This window comes from Anneissia japonica, unplaced genomic scaffold, assembly GCF_011630105.1.
Source record: "Anneissia japonica isolate Jap-2015-1 unplaced genomic scaffold, ASM1163010v1 scaffold466_len1169948_cov191, whole genome shotgun sequence".
Classification (NCBI taxonomy): Eukaryota; Metazoa; Echinodermata; class Crinoidea; order Comatulida; family Comatulidae; genus Anneissia; species Anneissia japonica.
Window position 1 is genome coordinate 527,213 of NW_022689540.1, and position 25,569 is coordinate 552,781.

At 33.1% G+C, this 25,569-nt stretch overlaps 1 protein-coding gene across 3 annotated transcripts in view; it reads left to right on the forward strand.

Annotated features, from left to right (window-relative positions):
* The window catches only part of LOC117125186 (golgin subfamily A member 4-like), a 28,698-nt gene extending 3,129 nt beyond the window's left edge, over positions 1-25,569 (forward strand). Inside the window, exons 3-22 of one of the 3 annotated variants that reach the window (XM_033271619.1) lie at positions 600-713; positions 1,335-1,559; positions 2,277-2,324; positions 2,426-2,482; positions 2,728-2,826; positions 3,173-3,442; positions 4,041-4,272; positions 5,508-5,620; positions 6,093-6,221; positions 7,651-7,830; positions 9,100-12,644; positions 13,057-13,256; positions 13,677-13,807; positions 14,390-14,620; positions 15,767-15,844; positions 18,486-18,644; positions 18,934-18,981; positions 19,819-19,911; positions 24,275-24,316; positions 24,914-25,569. In XM_033271619.1, the coding sequence (XP_033127510.1) occupies positions 600-713; positions 1,335-1,559; positions 2,277-2,324; positions 2,426-2,482; positions 2,728-2,826; positions 3,173-3,442; positions 4,041-4,272; positions 5,508-5,620; positions 6,093-6,221; positions 7,651-7,830; positions 9,100-12,644; positions 13,057-13,256; positions 13,677-13,807; positions 14,390-14,620; positions 15,767-15,844; positions 18,486-18,644; positions 18,934-18,981; positions 19,819-19,911; positions 24,275-24,283 (5,961 nt within the window). In that variant the 3' untranslated portion in view covers positions 24,284-24,316; positions 24,914-25,569. Of the gene's footprint in view, positions 1-599; positions 714-1,334; positions 1,560-2,276; positions 2,325-2,425; positions 2,483-2,727; positions 2,827-3,172; positions 3,443-4,040; positions 4,273-5,507; positions 5,621-6,092; positions 6,222-7,650; positions 7,831-9,099; positions 12,645-13,056; positions 13,257-13,676; positions 13,808-14,389; positions 14,621-15,766; positions 15,845-18,485; positions 18,645-18,933; positions 18,982-19,818; positions 19,912-20,618; positions 20,655-24,274; positions 24,317-24,913 lie in introns of those variants that run through there. The other 2 variants (XM_033271611.1, XM_033271628.1) reach the window with 2 other exon arrangements.

The following is a 25,569-nucleotide window of genomic DNA, read 5'->3' on the forward strand; positions in this document are numbered from 1 at the left end:
TCTTTCTTGAGTTTGGGACTATGTGTTATAACTTAGAAGGCAAAGGTGAGCAAGCACAAGCTTTAACATAGAAAATGCGCGCGAAGCGCGCGAAAAACGTTGGAATTGATCAAAACTCCCTAAAATGTGCAATTTTTAGAGGAAATTGGGCCATGTTAACAAGAAATGCGCGCGAAATTTGAGGTTTTTAGGCACTTTCATGGGATGAAAGGGCATTTATAAAGTGGGGGGTGGGGAAGATTTTTCAAAGATAGATATTTTCTCCTTGTCCCCCAGTGGTTACGCCATCGGGCAGCATAGATCAAAGGAGTTATGCCAGTTTTTGAAGTGGAGAAGGGGTTGCATGGGTGTTGTGAGTCTGGTCATTATGATATCTTCCTTTTTATTCTTGTCTTTATTTTTCTCTTCTCTTTTTCTTTCCTTTTCTTTTCCTCTTCTTTCTCTTTCCCTCCCTCTCCCCTCTTTCTTTTCTCTTATTACCCGGCTCGGTACGACGGCTTGGTCGGCCCGGTAAAAACCGTCAGGGGAGGGGCAGTTTTTTTTTCTACGCCACTGCTATTAATGCTCTAAAACAGTATTTTTTTTTTTTGTGATATCAGCCTGCTCTAAAACTAAAAGATGAAGCTGCACCAGAGTCTGAGCAAGGTCAGTCGGAGCAGACGACAGACACAGAAAGTATGGAGGATGCTAAAAGTCAGGCTGAAGAACAGCAGGTATGGTTGCAAAACATTCTTTTTTAATGTATTTTGAACTTGTAGTAGTTGGAGCTTAATGATTATGGACCTTTCAGGTGTGTCAATCAAACTTAATAACTAACCCAGAATGTAAAGTAAAGCCTGCACGGGGAATATTTCCTCCACGCAAAAATTTGCCCTAGCAATCTGTCCGCGCATTTCGGAAAATAAAGGCCGATTTTCCGTGCAGATTTTGCAGAAAATTATGCTTTGACCAAACTTTAGTATATAACCAATGCAATTATGCAGCAATTGCGATTCCGCACACCTATTTTCCTGGTTATTTTCCATGCAAATTTGAGCTAACTTTTTAGATATCCCCCGCAAATTAAAAAATTTTACAGTATGGTAACTGACCAATCAGAACAGGACCAGGAATATGCGCGTGTCTAGCAAACACATTTGTTGCCCCGCACATGCACGTTCTGTAAGACCTTAGCAACAATATCCAAAGGGCGAGGCTTAGCAGAAAGGTTCATTATAAAAACATTATAATAAATTGAAAATATAATATAATATAATTTGAGTATATTTAGTACCCTTATTTGCCCTTACAATTAGTTGAATCACAGCACATTTTGAATAAAATTCTATAAACAGGCTCAGTCAACTCCAGTAAAAACATCCAAACAAGATCTTCCAGCTCCAAGCCCATTCTTCCCAACATACCAGACGCCTCAGAAGATGTATCAAGCTCCTTCTGACACTGAGAGTGAGATTGACGAACCACTGGTTAACCTTGATGCTTTCACCAAGGAAGAGCTGTTGCAGAAATTTCAGAAGGTTGAGAAGAAAGTGACAAGATACAAAGGAAAATTTATTGATGTGAGTTCAGCAGATAAAAATTTTCACTGCAGTAATGATAACATAAAGCAAGTATGCTATTCTTCTGATATATACCTGATTTTTAGTTGATGTTACCAGCCGCAGCGCTATGCTTATTTCCTTATTTAACTACTTTACATAAGGTGCGTTTCCTCAGAATGAAACCAAGGAACTACAGTATATGTGGCAACGAAAAGCAAAACTAGTCATTCCTTGCTTAAAATCGATTTTAAGTTAAAAATACAAGCGTTAAATGAAAGTTATAAAACAAAACAGTAAAATCATTTAAATCTAACATTTTGCTATGAAGTTACAGGGGAATCATACAGCTGTTTAAAGAACAGTATTGAGAAATTAGCCTTTAAAATTACAATTTCGGTTATTCCAACAAGTTTTGGCCATTATCTCCGAAACATGATTTGCGAGGAGTGACTGATTTAGCTTGTCTTCATCACATATATTAATGACATTTTGTATTACTAATGAATAGATTTTATTGTCTCATGCCAAAATGTATTCAACTTTTTAAAATGGTGATTCAAGATTTGCTTATGTTGATTATTCTAGTTTAGATTGTTATCTGTGTTTATGCTAAATAACTTCAATACGTGAACAGTTTAATTATTACAGTCAATTTGATAAGTTGCAAACCTTGGGGATATATTTTGTGTTTTTAACTATTGTATTAAGGATAACAATTATACATTATTTTTTCAGGTGGTAAATGCATACAAAGAACTTCAGAAAGAGAATTCTAAAATTAAGGTAATTGTATTATTTATCTGTTTTTGTAATCCAATGGTAAGATTAAGAATCTGTGGAAGTGGTTTTATGGTTATATTGTTTTCATTTTGTTCCTTCAACAGACAATTATGACACAAAGTCAAGACAAAGCCCTGAGGAGGATATCAGAACTGAAAGAGGTAAATAAGTAGCAACCACACAATATTAACATCAAATTTTATCTTGTTTATAATTACTGTCAAATATCTTAGTTCACATTAATTGATACCTCATTATTGTGGCAATTCCACATGTTTACGTCCCAAGTTCCTGAGCCAAATTTATTCTTCTATGTTTGTTGAAATGTGTTATCATGTGCTGTCCATTCTCTGATTGGGTAAGACGTGGTGCATTGGTTCATTTTGATTTAATTGTTGTATTGTAGGCGGCACAGTTAGACCAGCAGGCTAAGCAGCATCTGCAACAGAACTTTGACTTGATGCTGGAGGAAAAGGATGAGATGATTAATGTGCTTCAGACACAGGTAGGCTGGTTTTTAATACAATATTAAAATTATAAATAAATCTACAGCTGTCACGATTAGGACAGCTGTCTAGTCTATTTTTATGTAACCCTTGAAATTATAATGGTAAAATACTAGATTTCTGCAAGGTTTTTTTTTAGTGGAGGGGGACTACAAATCCCTTTTTGCCTACCACCATCTTATTCCATTCCTCTAAAGTGATTTGCTTTTTCAAACCATAAATTCTCTCCTGTTGAAGAATTAGTGTTTTAGATAAATATTAATATAGAAAGTGGTGTATAACATTTACATTCAAGCAAGAATTGCAAGTCTTCGTTGTGGTCAAACCTTATTTGTTTCTTATAAGGTTGGCTTGTACAAGCATGGTGTTGTACCAGTCAGTGAAGGGGTGAAAAATGCCCAAGGAGGGGATGCCCCAGATGCCAAGGCTCCAGTCGCTGTAGATCCAGAAGCCAATCAAGTTTTGAGAGAAAAAGTAAAGCGGTTGGAAGTGCTACTGACAAAATGTAAAGAAACAATGAGAAATAAAAAAGACAAGAACCATGAACTATCAAGTGAATTAGAGAAAGCAGAAAAACAACTTAAGGAAAAAAATGAAGAAATGGAGCAACTGAAGGTAGTTTTTCTTCATTATCATTCTCCATGATCACAATCCAAGGAAGTATCAAAATACTTGTGTTATAACCTCTTGGTCATTACAGTGTAGATCTATGAGCAACCACCTACAATCTCTAGATAGTTGTCACTGTGTCTCGCCCCTTACCATTACATTCAATGACACAGCATCTTATTAGGTAGTTACTTTTTGCTTGGTTTTTGCCATTCCATGTCTGGAATATCTGGTTGCCATTGACTGATAAGCTGCAGTTGACTAAAACCACTGCTAATTTAGTCATATGAGAGAGAGAGAGATCCGACTGGTACTCTACAGTCACCAATTTAGGTAGCTATTTATAACCCTGAAAGGAGAGCCAAGTACAAATGCTGTATATCTAAAGTTACAAGCCACACGACAGACAATCACAGAGAGGATTTTAACATGCACAGAAGTATGGCTTAATAAAATGTGACCCAAAAATATCAGATATCTGATTGTGAGAAAAACTGATTTACTTTTTGCAAATTAATGTGGGTAGTGTTCAATACACTCTGTTTATTAAAAAATGGAATGTTTGTTTGTTATTAATTTTTTTAAACAATTTTCTCTTTTTTAGACTCAGCAGGAAATGGAGAAAGTAAAATTTTCTGAACAACTGAAGAAAGCGAAAGAAATGATGGACCAGGTAGAAGGAGAGAAAGCTTTGGCAGTTGCTGAGACCAAGCGACAAATGCATGAAGATCTTGAAAAACAAGAGGAACAGCACTCACAACTGCGAGAGAAAGTGAAGGAGTTAACAAGTGAGCGAGATGCAACTGAAAGCAATAAACTGGAATTAGAAAAGACAGGTTAGTTAGTTGTACATATGTCTCAAAATTACAAGTTTATTTTTCTATTTTTTTTTTAGTTTGCTAGAAAATGTTTAGTTTGCTGTAAGCTGTTATGATTGGCTGAAACCCAAGTTTATGGTTGTAACCTAGTTTATGGTTGAAACATAGTTTATGATTTTAACCTTGTTTATAATCCCTACTTTATGATTTTATTCTAGTTTATGGCTATGGCATAGTTTCTATGTTTATTATTAATCCATTTTGAAATATTTTGTTTTTAATTTATCATATGTATTGATTGAGAGATTGAAAACATCTATCTGGAAATCACACATCCAGTGGCGTAATGCCTATAGACTCTCATTCAGCGGTCTGCAGGGCCCTGACCCCTAGAGGCCCTACCCATAGGTTCCTCGATCTAGCACCCTGATTAAAAATTACTTGGTTAATAGGATAACACCATAGTGTGTCTCTGAAATCGACTGTAGGCATATATCTTATTATATCCAGTGGTGAATTAAAGGAAGCGGGCCCAGTCAGCCCGAGACCCCACCAAATTTGTCAAAAATTTTATTAAATGGAGATAAAAAAAAATTATATTCAATTTCAAGTCTCTGAGTTGCCATTTCTGACCATCTAAATGTGCCATAATCATACATTTTCTTATCTCAGCCCCACCAGGACAACAGTATCATGTTTTTGAAGTCAACTGTTTAACACGTATCATTATATCCAGTGGAGGAATAAAGAGGGGGTGGGGGAGGGCCCACTAAATTTGTCTAAATATTTTTTTAATGGAGATAAAAAGAAAACTATATTCACAATTTTATGACTGTGAGTGCCATTTCTGGCCATTTACAGGTGCCATAAGCATACATTTTCTTACCTCAGCCCCAACCATGGTGGGGCTCAGGTGGTATAGACTCTCCAAATGTGAAAGTCCCTCCCTGGCCCCTTTATTTTAAATACCTTGATCTGCCACTGATATATAATTTATTCCTTGTTAAAAACATTTAGATTGACAATGCAAACATGAATTAAAAAAGGAGCACACTAAAATCCCACAATGAATTTGGTGACTGGACCTAACAGACCTAATAAGGGCCCCCAGTTTAAGAGATCCACAAGGCCCCCGCACCCATCGTTACACTACTGCACACTTTATTATTTTAAAAACAGCACTCAATACTCTACTGATTTTAAAATAATTGTGCAAAAGGATAGTATACTATTTCTAAACATTTTTCTAATAGTTCAAGAACTTACAATACAACTACAGACAGCAGAGAAACGTGGTGATGAGGACAAGCAAAACCTGGCGCAAGAGTTGTCCAGGGGTAAGCAAGCCGTCGTCACGCATTTCCAGGTACATTGCTTCCATTTTTGTGAGCATCCCATACATTCGTGTGGAAATTAGCATAGTCAAATTAACATAGTACATATATGTTAACTTAATTTTAAATTATATTTCACTTAAGACTTGCAGTATATAGTAGTTAAGAAAGTAATTGTGAGAACAATATAGATGGGGAAATTTGTGAGAGGAGAATGTTCAAACAATTGGACTGTGCTATTTTGGGTCTAAAAAGGACTATGGCTTTCTTACTTGCTACAGAGAATGATTCATACTGTATTGTGTTTTTGAACCCCTCCCACATGCTTGTTTCATTGTTAAAATGCATAACACCATTGGTTATTATGGATGCCTTTGTTCTCAGACATTTACAGTAGTAAAGATTGCATTCTACTCCACTAATCATTTACTTGAAAGATTGTATTAATGGATATCTTGCCTAGTCTCTAAGTGTTACTTTTGTTTTACATACTGTTCCTTGTAGGAAGAAATGGAAAAACTTAAAATAGAATTACTCAATGAGAAGGAGGCAGCTATTAATGAGAAAAACCAGCACTGGGAGACTGTCATTGCCAAGAAAGAAGAAATCTACAAAGCTGCCATGTCCAATAAGGTTAGAATTAAACCCAAAAGAAAGAATCTGTTTTAATTTCTTATATAGTATGTGTATTTGAACTTTTAGATAAAATTACATGTGCATAGAAATCTACTTGCTATTTTAGCTCTTATTTAAACTCCTTGGTAACAGGATTAATTCCAATTTTAAAAATTAGACAAGGTTTTGCCTTGCTGTCCCATAACGTTATGGCTGTAGGGGCAACGTTGTGATTGAATCAGTTACCCAAATCCTCCATCTACTGTGGTCTTCAGCTGTTCGAAGAATTTGTGTCTTAAGCGAGGCTTAGGCCTTCTTATAATCAAAACAGAGCAGCCTAGGTAGGTAGACTGTTTTTCAAGTCCTAGTGAAATTCAGGTGTCAGATCATATGTTTCTTTCAATGCCAGTGTCAGGATTTTTAAGAATCAAAACTCATTTGATAGATAGATTCATTCCTGATGATGACATAATTAATGTTGAAATATTGAATCCCAACACGATGGCGTGTATTTCAATACTTGGTGTATGTATTATACTTTCTTATCTGAGATTAATCAGTGGACCTTTCGGTTTTCAAAACTCATTCATTTTTATATTATTATATTATTTTTATTACCTCCGCCAATGAAGTTGACAGGAGGTTATGTTTTCGCCTGTTTTTTTATTTAGCTATTTATTTGACTGTCAGCATATTTCTTGTGAACAGCCTACAGCCCACAGTTTTTATCAGAAATTCGTCAAACTTGGCCACAATGTTCCTTTACCTAAGATTTAGATCTGATTAAATTTAAAGGGTCAAAGGTCAAGGTCACAATAAACAAAAAACTTTATAAAAAATTTATTTGTCTACAGCCTATAGTTTTAATTTCAAACTTGTCACAATGTTCTCTGACCAAATATCTCAAAAGTATTTGAATGTTGTAAGGGTTAAAGGTCAAGGTCACAATCAACAAAAAAATGTTTTTTTGAAACAGTTTTTATCAAAAATTTGTCAAACTTGGCCACAATGTTCCTTTACCAGAGATCTGGAAGTGACTGAATTTTGAAGGGTCAGGGTCAAAGGTCATGGACACAATGATCGAAAACTTGTATAACTGTTTGCTGTAGACGTGAGTGTGTGCTTATACGGGCTCACATGACCATTAATTTCAAAGTGATATACAGTATGTGAAGACAGTTTGTTGTAGTGGCAAGAAGAGTGTTTTCCACACTACCAGCCCTGGGTTAAAATCACAAGGAGTCTACTTGGTGTTTTTTTTTTCCATTATTTTTTTTTTTATGGGGACAATATGTGAGGGAAATTTATACTGAGGAGAATTATGATGTGGGCGGAGGTGTGCTCTCTCCGACTGCCCTTTAGTTGTTAATATTATTACTGTTGTTATTATTATTACTGTTGTTATTATTGTTGTTTTTAATTTATTGTTATTTATCATTATTATTAGGAAAAAGAGCATGAGCTGGCAGTACAGAATTTGGAAATTGTGCATAAAAACCTTTTGAAAGAGAAAGAATCTGATATGATGATGGCTATTGAGGAAAGAGAGCTTCAAAAGATGGCTGCTGTTAGTGCTCAAGATAACAAAAAGGACGAGTTACAGAGAATTATTGACCAGATGAAAGCTGTGAGTGTGTTTTTTGTAATCCTAAGCAGTATATCAGCTACAAATTTAAATTTCCTATCCTTATCCTCCTTTGTTTTTATCAGACATTTTTACCTTCTTAAATACCTAGATTGTGGATTTTACTCCAACACAACTTCCATAGATACTTGTTTATTATATATATTGATCATTCAACGAAACAATCAAGCACGATGTTTGAAAGAGAAGTAAAATTAGTCGCATGCACATCTTTGAAGAGGCCTATTAGAGGGCCTCCTTCAATTGAGAATTACATAGTACTGTATAGTATGGTGTGTTGTGTTGTATGCATGCTAATAACAGTTACAATTCGAGCGGATTTTTTTTTTTTAATCTTTCGCTTAAATTTTTATGACGTCATCACCTTTATTTTATGTTTGTAAAATCGGGAATTCGTTAAATCGGGGTTTGTAAATGAGGGTTTCTACTGTATGTTTAAACGAATGTGCATTCTACAATTTATTGATGCATTTCCTGAGCCTTCTAATTTCTGTTAAAGGTCAAACTTTTGCAGACATACACTACTATATTAAGTAGTATTGTATTTTAGCCTTGAAAAAGGTGCAGCTTTATAATAACATGAATTATTTATATATTATATCCCAGGAAATAAAGTTCATATTTATGTACATTTTTTATGATTGCATTTGCAAGAATATTTGCAGCTGTGCTCAGTGGTAATCAATGACAATTGTATTAGTAATTAAATGGCTAATTATGCACCAATTCAAAAAATTATCAAAGGAACTACTACATCATAATTAAGCACTACCAGGAATTTAAATGATTATTTGAAGATTTCCTTGTTTAACTGGTTATATAATATATATTTTTATATTTATTTAAACTAATTTGATAAGAATAGTGCAGCTAAATATCTAGCATGATCACTTTGCTTTAAAAAAAAGCAGGATATTGAGATATTGTAATTATTTATTTTAATATGCAAATTCATGCTGGCAAACATACAGTACAGTAATTATAAAACGAAAAAATGAATAGAAAGTTGTCAGACCATCAGGTTAACAAATGTAACTCCTGATAGCGGCCATTTCTGAATTGCACACTTTACTGTATGAAACCTAGAATTGTAATAATTAGCTGTTTAACAGTTTGCATAATAGAACCATTATAGCTTTACATACCATACAATATTCTCAAGAATTGCACAAAAAGGTATAGAATGTATATTGGGCAACATTTACAATTTTGATATCATTGCACTCAAAACTATTTTTGAATTCTTTTCAGGAGAAACTAGAATTGGAAATATCAGTTCAGCAATTGAAAGAGACCTCAAAAGAGGAAATTAAAGAAGCTAACAGTAAACTGGAGGAAGTCATTGAGAAGAGCAAGAATGCAATTGCTAAACAAAAAGCCCAACACAAGAAAATTGTGCAGGAACTGAATGAGAAAAACGATGCAGAGATGCAGTCCAAGGTTGAGGATTTGCAGATGCAGCTTAATACACGCATAGAAGAGGCTCTCGAGCAACAGAGGGTGATGGTTGACAAAACCCAACTGGAAGCAGATTCTGAACTAAAGGCCAAAGTCGAGGATATGAGTCGTTCACAACAAACTATTGTCCAGGAGAAAATGGACCAACTGAACAAATTAAACACAACTGTCACAGAATTGAAGCAAAGGAACCAGAAACAAGCTCAGGAGTTAATAGAACGTGGTAAAATCATCTCCACGTTAGAGGCTAACATCAAGGATACTGAAACCAAAAGTCAGATTGAGAAAGATGACTGGAAAAAAGAGGAGGAGAATTTGAGGGACCAACTTGAAAAATCACAGCATAGCTTTGAGATAGTTCAACAACAACTTGAAACTGCAATAAAAGCAAAAGAAGAAAAAGTAACTGAACTGGATGTAAAATTGAATGAAGTTTCTGAACTGAATGTAAAAAATTTGAAGGAACATGCAAATGCTGTAGAGAAATATTCCATAGAAATCAATGAACTAAACCAGAAAGTGATTCAATTACAGCAAGAGGCAGAGAGGAAAGAGACAGAATATCAACACAAAGTTGACGAATATAAACAGAAATTGATTTTCCAGGAAGAGAATTATGAAAAAGAAACAGCTCGTAGAATTGAGATGCTTGAAGTTCAAAAACAAAGTTCAGTTGATGAGGTTGCAGGAGATCTTGGAAAGAAGTTAACAGACGCAAATGAAATGATTGGGGCGAGTGAGAAAACAACACAGGAACTTAAATTGAAAGAGAAAGAACTTGAAAACTCATTGGCTTTACTGCAAACGAAGTATGATAATGATCTGAGTGCTGCAAATGATGCCCTTGTGAAAGAGAAGGACAGATATGTTGAAAGTGTGGAAAAATTAGAGTTAGCACTTGAAGGTGCTAACAAACAAAACAAAACTTGCTCAGAAGAATTAAAAGTTTCTAAAGAAACTGCCAATGAAAAGGACATTCAGTTAGGGAAATTGCAAGAAAATCTAAGTTCATTAGAAAAGACACACAAATCAGCTCAGTCTGAACATGCTCAAATTGTTGCCAGGTTTGAAGAACAAATACAACAATTTGAAGGGGAAAAACAAGTAAGTGTAGAAAATATCAGCGATTTGGAGAAACTGGTTAGTGATTTAAAATCAGATGTTGCAACAGCACATGAACAATTAGAACAAGAAAAAGAAGAGTCTAAAAAACGATCAGAGGAAACAGATTCATCTATGGATAAATTGGAAAAAACTATAGAGGAACAGAAGCAGAAGATTCAGCAACTTGAAAGTTTATCTAATTTAGTTGAAGAGAAGGATGGACAAATAAAACAACTGCAAACTCAAGTACAGGAAAATGAACAGTCACTTTTTGCTTTGCAAAATCAATTGAAAGAGGCCATTGAAAGGGAATCGGTACTTAATTCAGACATTGTGAATTTAAAAGAAAAACATGAATTAGAATTAAATGAGACGATGGCGATTAATGATGCAAAAATGAAGAGTGCAACAGAAGAATTTTTAGAAAAAGAGAAAACTTGGGCAGCTAAGCATACTAGTCAGATTGAGGATATAAAATCACAAGCTAAAGCTAAGATATCACAGATAGTGCAAAGAGAAAGAGAAGCAGCCAAGCAAAAAGAAAATGAATTAGAAGAAAGAGTACAACTGAAAGAAGAAGAAATGAGAAAGATGGAAGAAACCCTTAATTTAAAAACAACTCAGGTATCAGAGGAACTGACAGGAAGAATTTCAAGCCTACAGGAACAAAATCTTCAACTTAAACAGCGTATACAAACAGATGCTGAAGAACAAAATGAAAAAATATCTACAATTAAAAAGGAACATGATGAAGAAATGAATAAATTTATTGAGGCAAGTCAGAAAAAACTTGCTGAAAGAGAAGAAGAGTTCTCCAAACATTTCTCTGATCTAATGAAAGAGAAGAAGTTAGGAGTTGAAGATGTGACCACAAAAATGGAGATTATGCACCAGGAGACCATAGAGTGCCTTAAGAAAGAGCATGAGGAAGACACAAGCAAGAAGGATGCAACTCACAAAAAACAGATGGCTGATCTCAGAGAGCAAGCTAAGTCTAAGATTTCTTCCTATAAAACCAAGCTTCAGGAGTTGAATGATAACAACACCCAACTTAAAAAGGCTCATGACGAGAACATTAAAAGCCTTACAAAGGAGTTTGACGAGAAATTTGTTTGTAAGGAAAAGGAGTGCGAAAGCATGATTAAGCAACACAACACAGAAATTGAAGATCTGAAAAAGAAACACAAAACTAATATGGAACAGCTGGAGCAGCAACACTTTGAGATGATGGAAAACATGGAAAAAACATATTCAAATAATGTGGAATCAATCCGTATGGAGTCCCTGCAAGCAGATGAGATGCAGAAACAGCATGAGTTAGAGATGAGAGATCTGTGTCAGAAAAATGCAACCACAGTTGCCAAGTTAGAGGAACGTATACAAGAGCTTGTGGAGACTGATCTTGAGAACCAGGCTGAATTGAAAGAGGCTAACTTCCGTGCCGAATGTGCTGAAAATGAACTTGTGGAGTTAAAGACAACTTCCAAATCGAAAATGGATGAGCTCGAGGAAGAACTAAAAAATTTACGAGCTACATTTGAAGAAGAAAAAAGAACCTTGGAACAGGATATTAAAGAAAAAGAAAGTATAGATCAGTTAAATGCATCCAAATTAGAGGAGACTCTCCAGTCAAGGATCAATGGTATGGAATCAGAAGTAAAAGAGTTAACATTATCAAAAGAAAAACTAATGGTTGAGATGCAAGGTACTCTGAAAGAAAGAGATGAAAAAATAGAAGAATTAAACAAGCAAATTCAAGAGATAACCGTTTCACTTGAGGCTGAAGGCAAGGATAAACTGGCTGAGTTAAAGAAAAAGGCAGAAGGCAAATTGAAACAAATTAAGAATCAATTTACCACTGAACTTGAAGCTAAACAGAATGAACTTCTAGAAAAAGATAAAAAAATAGAATCTATAGAAGGCAATAATCAGGAAATGATTGCTGCACTACAAGCGCAGATTAAAGACAACGAGCAGCGTCATCAGAATGAGAAGGATGAGTGGAAAAGAAACTTAGACGAAGAAAAGGTTAAGCTGCATGAACAGTCCCAACAAATTGTTGAAGAAAATATTAAAGTTGCTAGAGAGAGTCTCTTGGGTGCTGAAGCCCAGCAAAAGGGTGCTGAAGATAGAATAAAAGAAATCACAGAATCTATGAAAGTCAGAGAGGATGAGTTGGTGAACCAAAATGAAAAACTGAAGGAATGTCACGAGAATAAAATAACTGAAATGGAGTAAGTATAGTGTCATTGTCCTTGGGCACTCTCTGTACTGGATATATGCAATATAATAATTATAACATTTTTGAAGTACAATCTATAAACAAAGCAAACACAAAATCAGTTCAGACATAAAACCTATTGGTAGTGATTTTTGATAATCTCCAAAATTATTAAACAGCATTTGTCTATAGCTCACATGTTATTTTAGAGTGCTATTAAAAGATTTTTATATCATTGTAGTTGTACATGTTGTATAAAATTTTAGATAGCAGTGGCCTTACAGCAGGTAATATAAGTGTTTAATTATAACTGGTACTTATACATGTTTTTCATCCACCTAAATGTTTTTTTTGTAATTTATTTATTTCTTCTCATTTTTTTCTAGACTATAAATACTTTAATGTGTTTTTTTTTTGTTAAATAGAAATAAGTTTGACATACTATTAAAGGAGAGACAGAAAGAGTGTGAGGAACGATTACGTGAAATGCGTTTGGAGTGCGACAGTCGTCTCCAGGACCAAAGCATAGAGCACGGACAGAAAGTGAAGCACTTACTTAAAGAGGTCAACATGAAAATGGCTCTGAAAGATCAAGAGATGCAACAAAGTTTACGACAGGTTATAGGTGAGGGTTCATTTATTTCATGGAGCAGTGTTGTAGTTGTAGTACTTTTTCAATTCCCTGAATAGTGGGTTCAAAGAATGGCAGTGAACCATAAGTAAATTGCAGTGCTTCAAAATTTTATACTCATACTCTTCTGTAAAAAGATTTTGTTATACACTGGTTCAAACCTAAAATTAGTTTTTCCTAGAATCAAACATAAAGTCCCTTCACCAATATGTACATTCAATTTGAAACGAGCTAGTTGTTGGAAAAAAGGAAAATAACAATAAAAAATAATATACCAGGGATTTTTATCACAATCTCATTAAAAGTCTGATGACTAAAAAAAAAATCTATCTTTAAACCCTAAACTGGATATTGAGTTGCTAATTGTTTTGATATACAGTATAAGATAAATGTCATTAATACTATTATTATCAGGAAAAGGTCAATCAGTTGAGGTAAAGATGGAGAAAGAGCACACAGAGATGATGCGAGAACTTCAAGAGACCATTGATGATCAGTCACGCGAGTTGGAGACAGTGTCAGAGACTTATGAAGAACAACTTAAGGTATTTGTGTAACTCAGTTTTAATTTTAAGTTTGAGATAGAAACGCACTGTGTATGTGAAAGGTTGCGTGCAAATTAATTTATTCATCAATAAAATATATAGATATTTACTGAAGCTGGACACATACTACACAGGCCGATGAATCCATCTCCACTCACTGTGCAGGCGTGATGATGCAACGCCATCTGCTGAACTGAGGTGGATGCAGGATTTGGTGTTAGGCAGTTCATAAGAGTCGACACCACCTCAGCCCCACCATGGTTGGGGCTGAGTTGCGAAAATTAAGAAAATATGTGCCCGGAAATTGCACTTTCATATCTTAAATGTCTTGCCGGTACTAGTCCTATGTTCATCAACAATACAATACAAGAATTATTTTTCTTAATACAATTTAGGGGGTGTGATCTGCATCCACCCCAACTGAGATAGCAGGCTGAGCAGGTTGTCATTAAAAGCAATCCTCCGTGTGTGGGTCATTGCACTGCATTTCTATGGAATTGTGATGACTGTCCGGCTTAAAAAAAGGCATGATTTCCACGACTATTATACTTCATTTATTTATGATTTTCTTCCAAATTTAAGGAGATTCGAGAGGAGTTAAAAGAAACTAAGACACAGTATGAAACACGAATAAATCAGCTGCAAGTTGACCACAAATCGCAACTTAACGAGATTGAGTTCCGCCTGGAGCACAATGAATCACAACATCAGAACGAACTGGAAGAACTAGACTTGCGAATGACACAGACATTGCAAGCTAAGATCGATGAATTGAATGAAAACCATCGGCAAGAACTTGAAGGACTTCACCAGGTAAATATTTAGTTTCTATTTATTGTTATTGCAGGGTATACAGTTTGTGCTAAAATCTGAAATAGACACTCTCGGATATTATAATATTAAATTATGAAATTGGTTAAGTAGACATCTAAATTAGTTTATCAGCTTCCAATGAAACAATTGAAATAAGTTCAGTTTTACAATATTTTTAATTCAAAATTTTTTAAATCATTACAAACCAGTACTTTTTTCTGTTTAATGGGCCAACTTTTTGAAGGCTGGAATGAATTGTATTTTTGTAAATGAATCATCTTAAACATTTTTCTGTTTTTACACTATTATGGATTTCTCTGTATTATTGTCATTTATTTGGAATAAAATATACTATATTTGTATATACATTTACAGTTTTTCATATGTTTGTATATTTTATAATTTCAACTTTAAATAATTTAGCTGGCTTGTTGTGTTTTGATCATTGTTTGTTGTTGTAGTTTTGATCTGGTTACCTTATGTATAAATCTATTAAAAAAAAATATACACCAAGACAGGTCACTATTTTGTAAAGTGTATGTTTCCTAATTGTTTGAAATAAACTTTTTTAATTGATAAATTTTATTTATAAAATTTTGGGCATATATATAAAATATCAAATATATATATATTCAATATAGTAAAATGGAAGAAATTTTCTCATACATTTATTCGGTAGATTTTATAAGTTAGCTGTGATGGCATGGAAAAAAAATTCAAATCAAAATACGCAAAGAACAAAGCAAAATATTTACTACAGTCCTGTGTGTGTTATGTTTTTTTTTTTAGCTATACCAGTCCAAAAAGAAAATTTGAAAATATTAAATAGCAATGCCAACTCCCAAAAGGACACTCCCAAAGTCATCATAATCACGTACAAAAGTTATAAGTAATATTTAAGTAATTAAAACTAAATCAAAAGTTGTATAAAGCCAAGTTTGCTCATCATCTCAAATTCATTCTGTGGAAGTGTGCATTAAAATGTACTTTGGATGGTATTACAGCAAAAATTTTTCAGATTTGTTGAAAACTAAAAATGTAAAAAATAATCCTATCATAAGTTTGCCTGCTGAGTATACAGTAAGGACTTGTTCTATAGTAATTTCTTGGGGCACATTTAAGCACAAGGTGATTTTTTCCCCCTAGGGTTCATTATCGAAATCTATCCAGCAGTTGGACCCATACTCCCCTGCAAACCAACCTACCAACAATTCTGCTCTTCTGGTGAGTTGTCTATCCCAGGTCAATGACATTTGTTAACCCATCAACTCTTTTATCTTTGTGTCAATGTACTTTTCTTGTCATGTATTATCTACCATATTATTGGTTTGAATATTATTTTTTAAATATGTAAATTGGCTTTTAGAAGTTGTTGTGTTTTCTAACATTGGTTTTTCTTTAACATATAGTTGTACTCCATAATGTTGCTTTTCTTATTTATTTTCAAGCATTTAAAACTTTTTCGACTGTCTCTAATAATTCTGTAATTTTAAATGCTGACTTTATAATTTCTAGATTTCCCAATGAAGTAAGATTGTATTATATCTTACAAATTCCTAGAATTTATTTCTTCATTTTTAAAATTCTAATTTTCCAGATTGCCCAAAATTAATGGCGAGTTGTCTTTGTCTATATTTGCTCTTCACTTCTGAAAGACATGCTGATTCATTATCAATGTTCCCTAAGCTTTATGAGGTCATTATTTCAATCGAATGTTCTCATTACACAAGACCGTTCGCATAATCACTGTCTTGCTAAACATTCTACATCAGAGTCATTTCATTTTGTCTGTTCTACTGGTTGACTTTATTATGTTATTTGAAGGACCATCAATTTTATCCCTGCTTTGCAAAAAATAATCTATGTGTATACTTTCTGCCTTGCATGACCTGATTTCATGGCTCGTCATATATTGTAAAGGACCTTCCATCTAATCACTGCCTGGACAACAATCTTCATTTTTTACAACAAATTCTGTATTATCCTGATTTCATGGCCTATCCTTTCCATGTTTGACATTTGTTCATGTGCAATGTTCAATATTTAATTTCCAATTAGTCCCAAGTATTATATTTATTTTAATTTAAAAATGGGTAAACATATGTCATCACTTAAAATATTAAGGGTGTAAAGTTGCTTAACAGGAGTATGATTAACTGCAGCAAATAATTCTAATAAATACTAATAGATGCATGTAACAGCTTTACTTCCTGCCATAATTAACATAGTAGTGTGATAGTAATAGTAGTGTGATAATAGTAGTGTGATAGTAATAAATACAACAGCTTTACTCCCTGCCATAATTAAGATAGTAGTGTGATAGTAATAAATTTATGTTAAACTAAAAAATAATTATGGTTCAATGAATACTGACTTTTTATATAATAATAATAATAATAATAATAATAATAATAATAATAATAATAATGTAGTTTTATATAGCGCACATATCCATCTAACATAAGATGCTCAGGGCGGTTGATATGTGGACTGGGAACTCGATGTATTGCTTTTGTCAATTTCTAATATACTGGAATAATGTTACTACTATTAAGCCTGGTTTCCATACAATAGCTACACAGTTGCTACAAGGTGTTCATTGCAATCCTTGCACTGCGTGGCTATCCCCGACGCAATCGGGAACGCTTTCCGATTCAACTGACCAATCAGCGTCGCTAAAGAGTTGGCGATAGTGTGCGATATCGATTTTAATGGAAACCAGGCTTTTCTCTAAGTACTCTACTACGACTATGATGACTACTATTACCACTGCGACTATATTACTATGGCTACTATGACTAATAATAATAGTATTAATGATAAAAGTGAGGGTGATGATGATTAAATAAGCGGTTTGGCGCAGCGGGAACGGTTTGGTTTCCCAACCTCGAGGTCGGGGTTTCAACCCCTCGCTGTGCATTTCGCTTGTGTTCTTGAGCAAGACACTTCATCTGCTTTGCTTCTCTCCACCCAGGAGTATAAATGGGTACGTGGTGGGGTTGCCTGCTCTTGCGCTGATTACCAGCAGCAACACTTATCATGTGGGCCCAATGACCAGGGAAAGGAACTGCGCTTTATAACTGCAAAGAAGAGGCGCATTATAAATGCCCGTACCAGTACCAGTACCAATCACTATCCATGATCCCCCTAGTACATCACGCCTTGAATACAAACTAGTCTTAGAACTGGATCAAATCTTATAGCTCCATATCTAATCAATATAAAACCATCATTCATTCATTTCTTTAATTCAGATATAAATATCCAAAAAAAAAAATTATAATTAAAAATAAGAGTGGTATACTGTATATTCCTCAAAATCAAGTAGAACAATATTTAAAAATTACTAACAAATTAGTTTACACCATCTCCTATGATGTACTCATACCCGATTAAATATATAATACATAAATACTCGGTGCTTTGTGCATACCAGGCATGTGTATCATGTTGTTCCTATGTGTGGGCCTTGTATACAAATTTTATGAATGATGTGTGCCAGATACACAATACATTAATACAACATCAGTAGTAGAAAGAACCAGACTGCATATATATGGCAAAGACAAGCCAAACCAGGCTGATTTCTCAAATATTGTTCTTTAAACAGATGTACAGTATGTTTAATCGCTTATAACTTCGTAAGGAAATGTCGAAATTAAATGATTCTTTTACTATTTTATAACTCGCATTTTACTGTTTAACCCTGTATTAATAACTAAAAATCGATTTTTGTGATGAGTGACTGGTTTGGCTTGCCTTTGCCACATATTGTGTGGCAAAGGTCTGGTTGAAATCCACAGAGATACACTTGCATATTTTCATATCTTTTTTTTAATTTTAAATATTTCATTCTATTTTGTAGGATGAATTGCAAGATCAACGAGGTCAGCTAGCTGAACTTCGATTACGGGAGAAGCAACTGATTGAGGAGATCAATTTAATGAAGAAAGCGAGCTCAGACAATGGGCCTAGCAATCCATGGCCTGAAGGTATTCCCTTACAAGAACCCACAGAAATTGAAGTAAGAATGTTTTCAGAATGCCTTTGTGTCTTTGATAATGTATTTTATACATTTCTTGTCCTTATTGTTTAATACATTTTTTTGCTATCATTTTGGAATTGTTTTATCATTATATTCCTATTATTATTTATCTTAATTATTTTTTGAAAATCTAGTATGAAAAGACTTTTAACATAAACATAATGTATTTTACAATCTAGATACAGTTATTAGATCATTGTTATAAAAAATAATAATTATCATTGTTATATAATTGTATCATGCCTTTCATCTTATTTCTCTTTCACAGTACCTTAAAAAAGTCCTTTTTGAATATATGATGGGAAGAGAAACAAAGGTAAGATGCAGATGAACTGACTGTTTATACATGTGTTAATTGGTGTTTATGTATTATTACATTGAAGAAGTTATACATCTATTAATGGTGGACTATAATTACACAACTTTCCCAATCAGTAAATGGTAGCATGAAATGAAATGCAATTGTAAAATGAGGTGGGAAATAAGATGAAAGGATAAAAAAAGAAAAAGGTTGAGGAGGATTGTGGGGTGTGAAGGAAAAACATATATATGTGGTAGACAACGGACCATTCTAGAGTGTCAATCAAACGGAGCAACTGACCAATCAAAACAAGACAGGAATATGTGCATGTCCTACAAATATATGTGTTGTCCCACACACTTGTTTACATAACTAGAATACTTTTTTTTTGTGGGATCTTGGCAACAATATCCAAGGGGTGGGGATTAGTGGAAAGGTCCACAGGGATGTAGTTATGGTGGGCGCGGCCACCCATCTTTGACAATTTCCACCCGGTCTATAAAACTAATTTTGTGGCCCACCACCCACCCTTATTAACCTACTTTTAAATCCTTAAAATCCACTCTTATTATTTAGAGTTTATTAGTGATATCACCCACCCACCATTAAAGTGTATATCACCCACCCTTAGTTTTCTACAGCTACAACCCTGGGTCCTTTAAGCTGAGTTCTATATAAAATCACTTCATAACCATAGAAACAGTGGAAACTTTTAACTTTACAACAGCAAATTTATGTACTATTAGAGTGAATCGCTCTTTGTTTTCTCCTGGTATGCATTTATATTTACATGTTGTGTACATATTTACATGATGTGTGTATATTTTTAATGCTTGTTTGTAATCTTTGCAGACAATGGCAAGGGTCATAGCAGCTGTAGTCAAGTTCAACCAAGAGCAGACAAACGCAATTATTGAGGCAGAGGACAAGAAACCATCATCATCGGTAAGTGTCAAAGCAATCTAGTGTACCCCTCCTAAAGATTACCTTTCCCAATGATTGATAAGTGTTGTTTTTTTTATACTCATTATTGTTTATAATATTATATATTCTTCAAAACTACATTTTGATAATGTTTTATTTACATGATTTTACTTATTAATGTTATTCACTCATATTTAAATATAATCTTAAGGAATGTTATGAAAATGCCAATAACTTAAGTGTAGCAAAGAAGATATGGACTTCTGCATGAATCAAACGAACAGCTTCCTTGTACCTTTTCATTGCTGTGGTGACTAAGCTTAACAATGGGGTCCGGACTGAACCTTATAATATCTCTTGTGAAGTATACATGCCTTAGCCTGAGAACTTAGTGAAAGCAGAGCTATCATATTAGGTGATACAGTTTTTAATGAAAGTGCATATTTTCTTTGGTCCACTTAAGAGAGTTATTGTGTGTGTAACTTACTTTGATTGTTGACACTGAAGATATATTATTATGTTGATTGAAAAAGAACAATCTATTTTTTATATTAAGTTGTATCTACTATCTCAGTTTTGTTTTTAAAAAAATAAAAGAAGTTTATTAGCAGTGTATGTTATTTTGTAATTATGACATAGCTTTATTAACATTTACAAAAAAATTAAATTTTTTTTAAACAATTTTTCTTACCATCTATCCACATCATAATTTTTCTTTCATTGCAAAGCCAACCGAACAAGAAACATAACTTTTGTAAGTTTTATTTTTGAAGATGCCGGTGCCAATGCAGCCAGTACTACCTTTTACCTCCTACTTACCATTGTTTTCTTTTTCCTAATTTTGTCATTGCTTGGGTCAAATTTATTCTTTTTGTAATGGAATTGTTTTATGGATTATTGATTATTTGTAAAATAAGTGTATCCTAAATTTGTTATATTTCTTTAAGCATTGTTAAAAACATGGTTCCATTTCTATGGTGGTAGCTTTATTTTATGGTGTGTTGTGTTAAAAAAAAATTAATGGGTGTTTTTGGAGATTCATGCTTGTACTGTTGGAATGGTGCATAAAATCCAACAGTTGATTGATTGATTGGTTGCGTGATTAATTGTGTTTGCAACCTGGCCAATTTGATCATCCCTTCACTTATTTTTCCTAACGTTGCATCAGTTTTACACTAGGGATAGCAACATAGTTGGCGAAAGACTATGTCATTACCAGTAAGTTTATTCTAAATTTCAAACATTGGTTTTACATGTATTCCTATTGAATCGCATTTGCTATTCCAAGATACTCATATTTTCTTCTTGTTTGCATACATTTTACTTTAGCAAATCAATCTGTTTTGTCTTGGCAATGCTACTATTTTTGGATGAAAGGAATGGAGTGCCATTTGAAAGATTATCATTTCAGTCCATGATTTTTGTTATTTTGTTAACATTTTTACTGTCCCAATAATTCACTAGCCAGCTATTGTGTGAACCTGAAATTCTGTTCAGGAATAAAAATTTATGTTGCCATAGTTACTGTAAACCTGAAAATATATGCTATTTTGTTGGGATACAATTTTTCAACTTTTTTAAATAAAAGTATTTGATCTTTTAAGTAAGTAATTCAATGTTTCAATTTCATTTTTTGATTTTTTTTCCTATTTTTTTAAAACCAAAGACACTATATATTTAAGGTCACTGAGATTCAAATGTTTTCATTCTGATAATCCTAGGCCAATGGAGTAGGTAAAGCTAAAATATGAAACCCTGTCTAGACTGTGAATTTTATTTGACAAAAACATGTGACATGCGTAAAAATGGTCATGATGGCATCACATCATGACCATATTATAATACTGTCTCTATATGGGTATACAAATATGATAATCCGGGCATAGTTTTAGTATACTTGTCACAAACATTTGATATATAAATTTATTTGTCACTTCTTTGAGGTTGACTGAACTTTCCCAGACATTTAATTTAATTTTGAGAACAGATTACCGAATTTGCCAATTTGTTAGTGTCACGAATTATCATGATTTGTCGTAAAATCTTAGGAAACTAATTTCTCCCTCCCTGTCTTTCCATGCTCTGTCCACACTATCAAATTTTCTTTGACAAAAAAACTGCTGTATGCCCATATATAGACATGGTATGCCTATATATAGTGATGATGTGCCTATATATGGTCATGATGTGATGTCATCATGACCATATTTAGGCATGTCACATGTTTTGTCAAATAATATTTGATAGTCTGAACAAGGCTTATATTAAGCTTTTGATTTAATTTATTCTAAAATATACATAAAAACAGTATAAATATCTCATTTAATGTGGATTATTTTTTTTTTATGTCTGCTGCTACATTAGTATCTCTTATTTTTGTTGTACATTAATCATTGCTCATGTCCAGTTACAAGGTTTTAAGTAAAATTAATACTAAGCAGATTATAAAATTTTGACATTTCAAATATCCTTTAGAATATTAATACTGTATGTCAACTGTGTTGATATTGAGTGAAGATGAACATGATAGATATAACTGATAGATGTATTGTGCCACAAAGTAAAGTATGCAATTTGTACTAGTAAGGAGGAAACCTGGAATGAAACCTGTTATATGCACTATTAGGTGTTATTTTTGGGGGTCTGTTTTTGTAATGATCCTTAGGTATTATCATCACTGGAAAGTTATATACTTTCCTGCAGAAGTGCATGGTTCTACCTAAAATTAAACCTTAGCCACTCTACTTTGTGGCAGTGCAGCACCACCCCTAACCTGGTAATGATTTGGGCACTACACTGGGAGATAATCCCCAGGTTTTTTTGTCTAAAGAGTGTATTGCCTTCCATAATGTGCACATAGGTTGTGGTATACACTGGAAAAATGGCCTTAAATTGTTTACCAGAAAAGAGAGCATCAATCAAATGCTGTATACTGTACATCAGGTCTGCTGCCTTAGATCAGCCCTCTAAATGCTTGGAGAGCTACTTTATTTAATAAAATTAAATAATAAATCTGTCGAGTCATCAAACAAATACAACAGTTTGAGCTGTGGTTTGGCGGTTAAGGTGCCTTCCTTCGATTTTCTAGGGCCTGGGTTCAAAGCCTGTGAACACAAAGATTTGTTATTAAATAAACACAACTGAATGTCCTGAGCCTTATAGAGAGATTGTAAACATTTGATATACTTATTCTGTAATTGCCAAATGTAGAAAAATATAAAAAAAATATTTTTTAATCACATATTTTTTTTTAAATATTTTGTTAACATATATAAATTTATATAAAAAATTTAACATTTAAATAATGTATTTCTGTATATGACATATAAATAACTTAACATATATCTTATCAGAACATCGATATACCTTTGGAAATTTTTATGTTTTCATTGTGAAATGGTTGCAAATTTAAAGAAATGTATATTTGTTTTATTTTATTGTGTAACAGTCAACATGGGAGTTGAAAAAATTGCATTGCACATGATGACATTATTTAATTACAATGCACAAGGCAAAATTGATATGCGTCTTTTTAAATTATAACATAAAAGGAATCACATACGGCATTGCAGTAGCAAAATGGAATAACGTTTAATTACTTTATTCAGATTGCCTAAACCAGGCAACTTAACCCAATACAAAAAAATACAATTTAATACATATCTAAATGATGATGAATAAAAAAGGTTTAGCCGTGTTATAGTCTGCTCATAGAACAATATAAAAAATTGAAAAATTTCAGCACTTAAAAGCCAGGCTGCGAAGGGGAAAAATTGTTTATATGCTATACAATTGATTTTTAAACTAGGGGAAAAGGCAGAAATAAGGGTGGTTACACCCTTTTTCCCTAGTTTTTAAATATTAGAAAATCTGTATATCTGACCATTTTTTCGTTACACACCATTTTTGTGTCCTAGAAAAATCGATTGTACAACATACAAAACATACATTTGTTATATATTCTTAGCTTTCGTCCACACGGCAGACTTCATCAGGAAAGGGCTGAGATTTGTCCTTTCTTATTTTTTTAAATCAATGAATATATTTATATATATAAAAAATAAATTATCCAGAGAGAGATGGTAATATTTTGCCAGGTATATTTATTTAGTCAAATAAGCAATATATTTTTATTTATTTTTTGAAATATCAGTATGGAACTTGTTTGGTTTTCATATTATTTTGATCTTTCTTTTCATTTGCAGCTTTCTGAATGCCATTTTGCAGTACTAAGTCTGCCTAGTACATTCTAAGTTGGCTGTTTTATACATTCCTTTTTCTTAGCTCTTAAGCTTTTTTTTTATGATATATAATATATACTAGTCAGTTTGATTTATTTCTGTTCTCCTTTATATATATATAATTTTCTCCTTAATATTCACAGCTCCACTGAAGGGCTGCCCATCTCAAACCCTTCCCTGCCATGGTTAGTACGCGCATCTTTGTTTATGTATATTCTTTACCCATCATTAATTATCTTGTACATATTACTCATTTGTGTGTTTCATTGTTGTCTTATATTTAACAACAGTATATAGTGTATTGTTATTGTAACTGTTAATTCATTTAAAATTTGAAATTCAACAAGACATTTAAAAAAAAAAATTAGTCAAAAAATAGTTGGAAGTGAATCAAGTTTATTATTACCGTAATAGTACATGTGACTTATATTTCAATTCAATAAAACTTTATTATCCCACAATGGGGAAACTCCTTTTGCCTTGACTCTACAACATGTTAACAACAAAAATAGACAAATATAAACACAGAATTCCTCAATTTAAAATCAGTTTAAAATAAAATATCGCATATTGTGAAAAATACAATTCATTATTTTATCCTTAATGCACATTACTTTTGATGAAAGAAAAACAATTGCTGGTAATATTATTCTTTGTGTTCATATATCACAAAATAGAAAACAAGAAGGATTTGTTAGGTTTAAAGGACACAAACTCATTACACATAAAACATCATTGAAGAATTTCAGAAATAAGGTTTTTACTTCTTTTTCAAATTACAGTGAAGAATGCTATCACCTTGACGATACTTGTTCCTATAGAAACGAACCAAAGACAGAGGTGGAAATTGTCACCAAAGAAACAACAGTTTGAACCAATGGTATGTGGTGTTTGTCATGGTGGTAACAACAATACCGAATACCAATACCACAATACCAACACCATAATAGTTAATACCAGCAACACAATGATAATAGTATGATATACTGTACTCAATATATTACCTGTAATATAACAACAGCAGCACAATACCAATATCATGGTATAAAGATCGCAATACCAATACCTTTATACTAACAGCACAAAGAACACTAATTTCAGTAAAATAAAAAAACACCACAATACCAAACATTTTTACAAATATTACAATACCAGTACAGTTAGTACCAGCATCACTAAATAATATCAAAACCCTTGTTCTGTTGTTTTGAAACATCTATAAAATGACATCAGCAACTAGATCAACTGTCAATCAAAATATATATAGAGGTACAGTTGAAAGTGTATACTAGTACAAGCTACATTAGCTTGAATACATCTAGTGTTGCTCATGATACAAATTGATAGTCATCATATATTTTAATAGTACATGTTGTTTCTTTCTGGTCTTTAACATCTAGAGGTAAAGACAAAAAAGGTAATTACAGGGTAATATAAA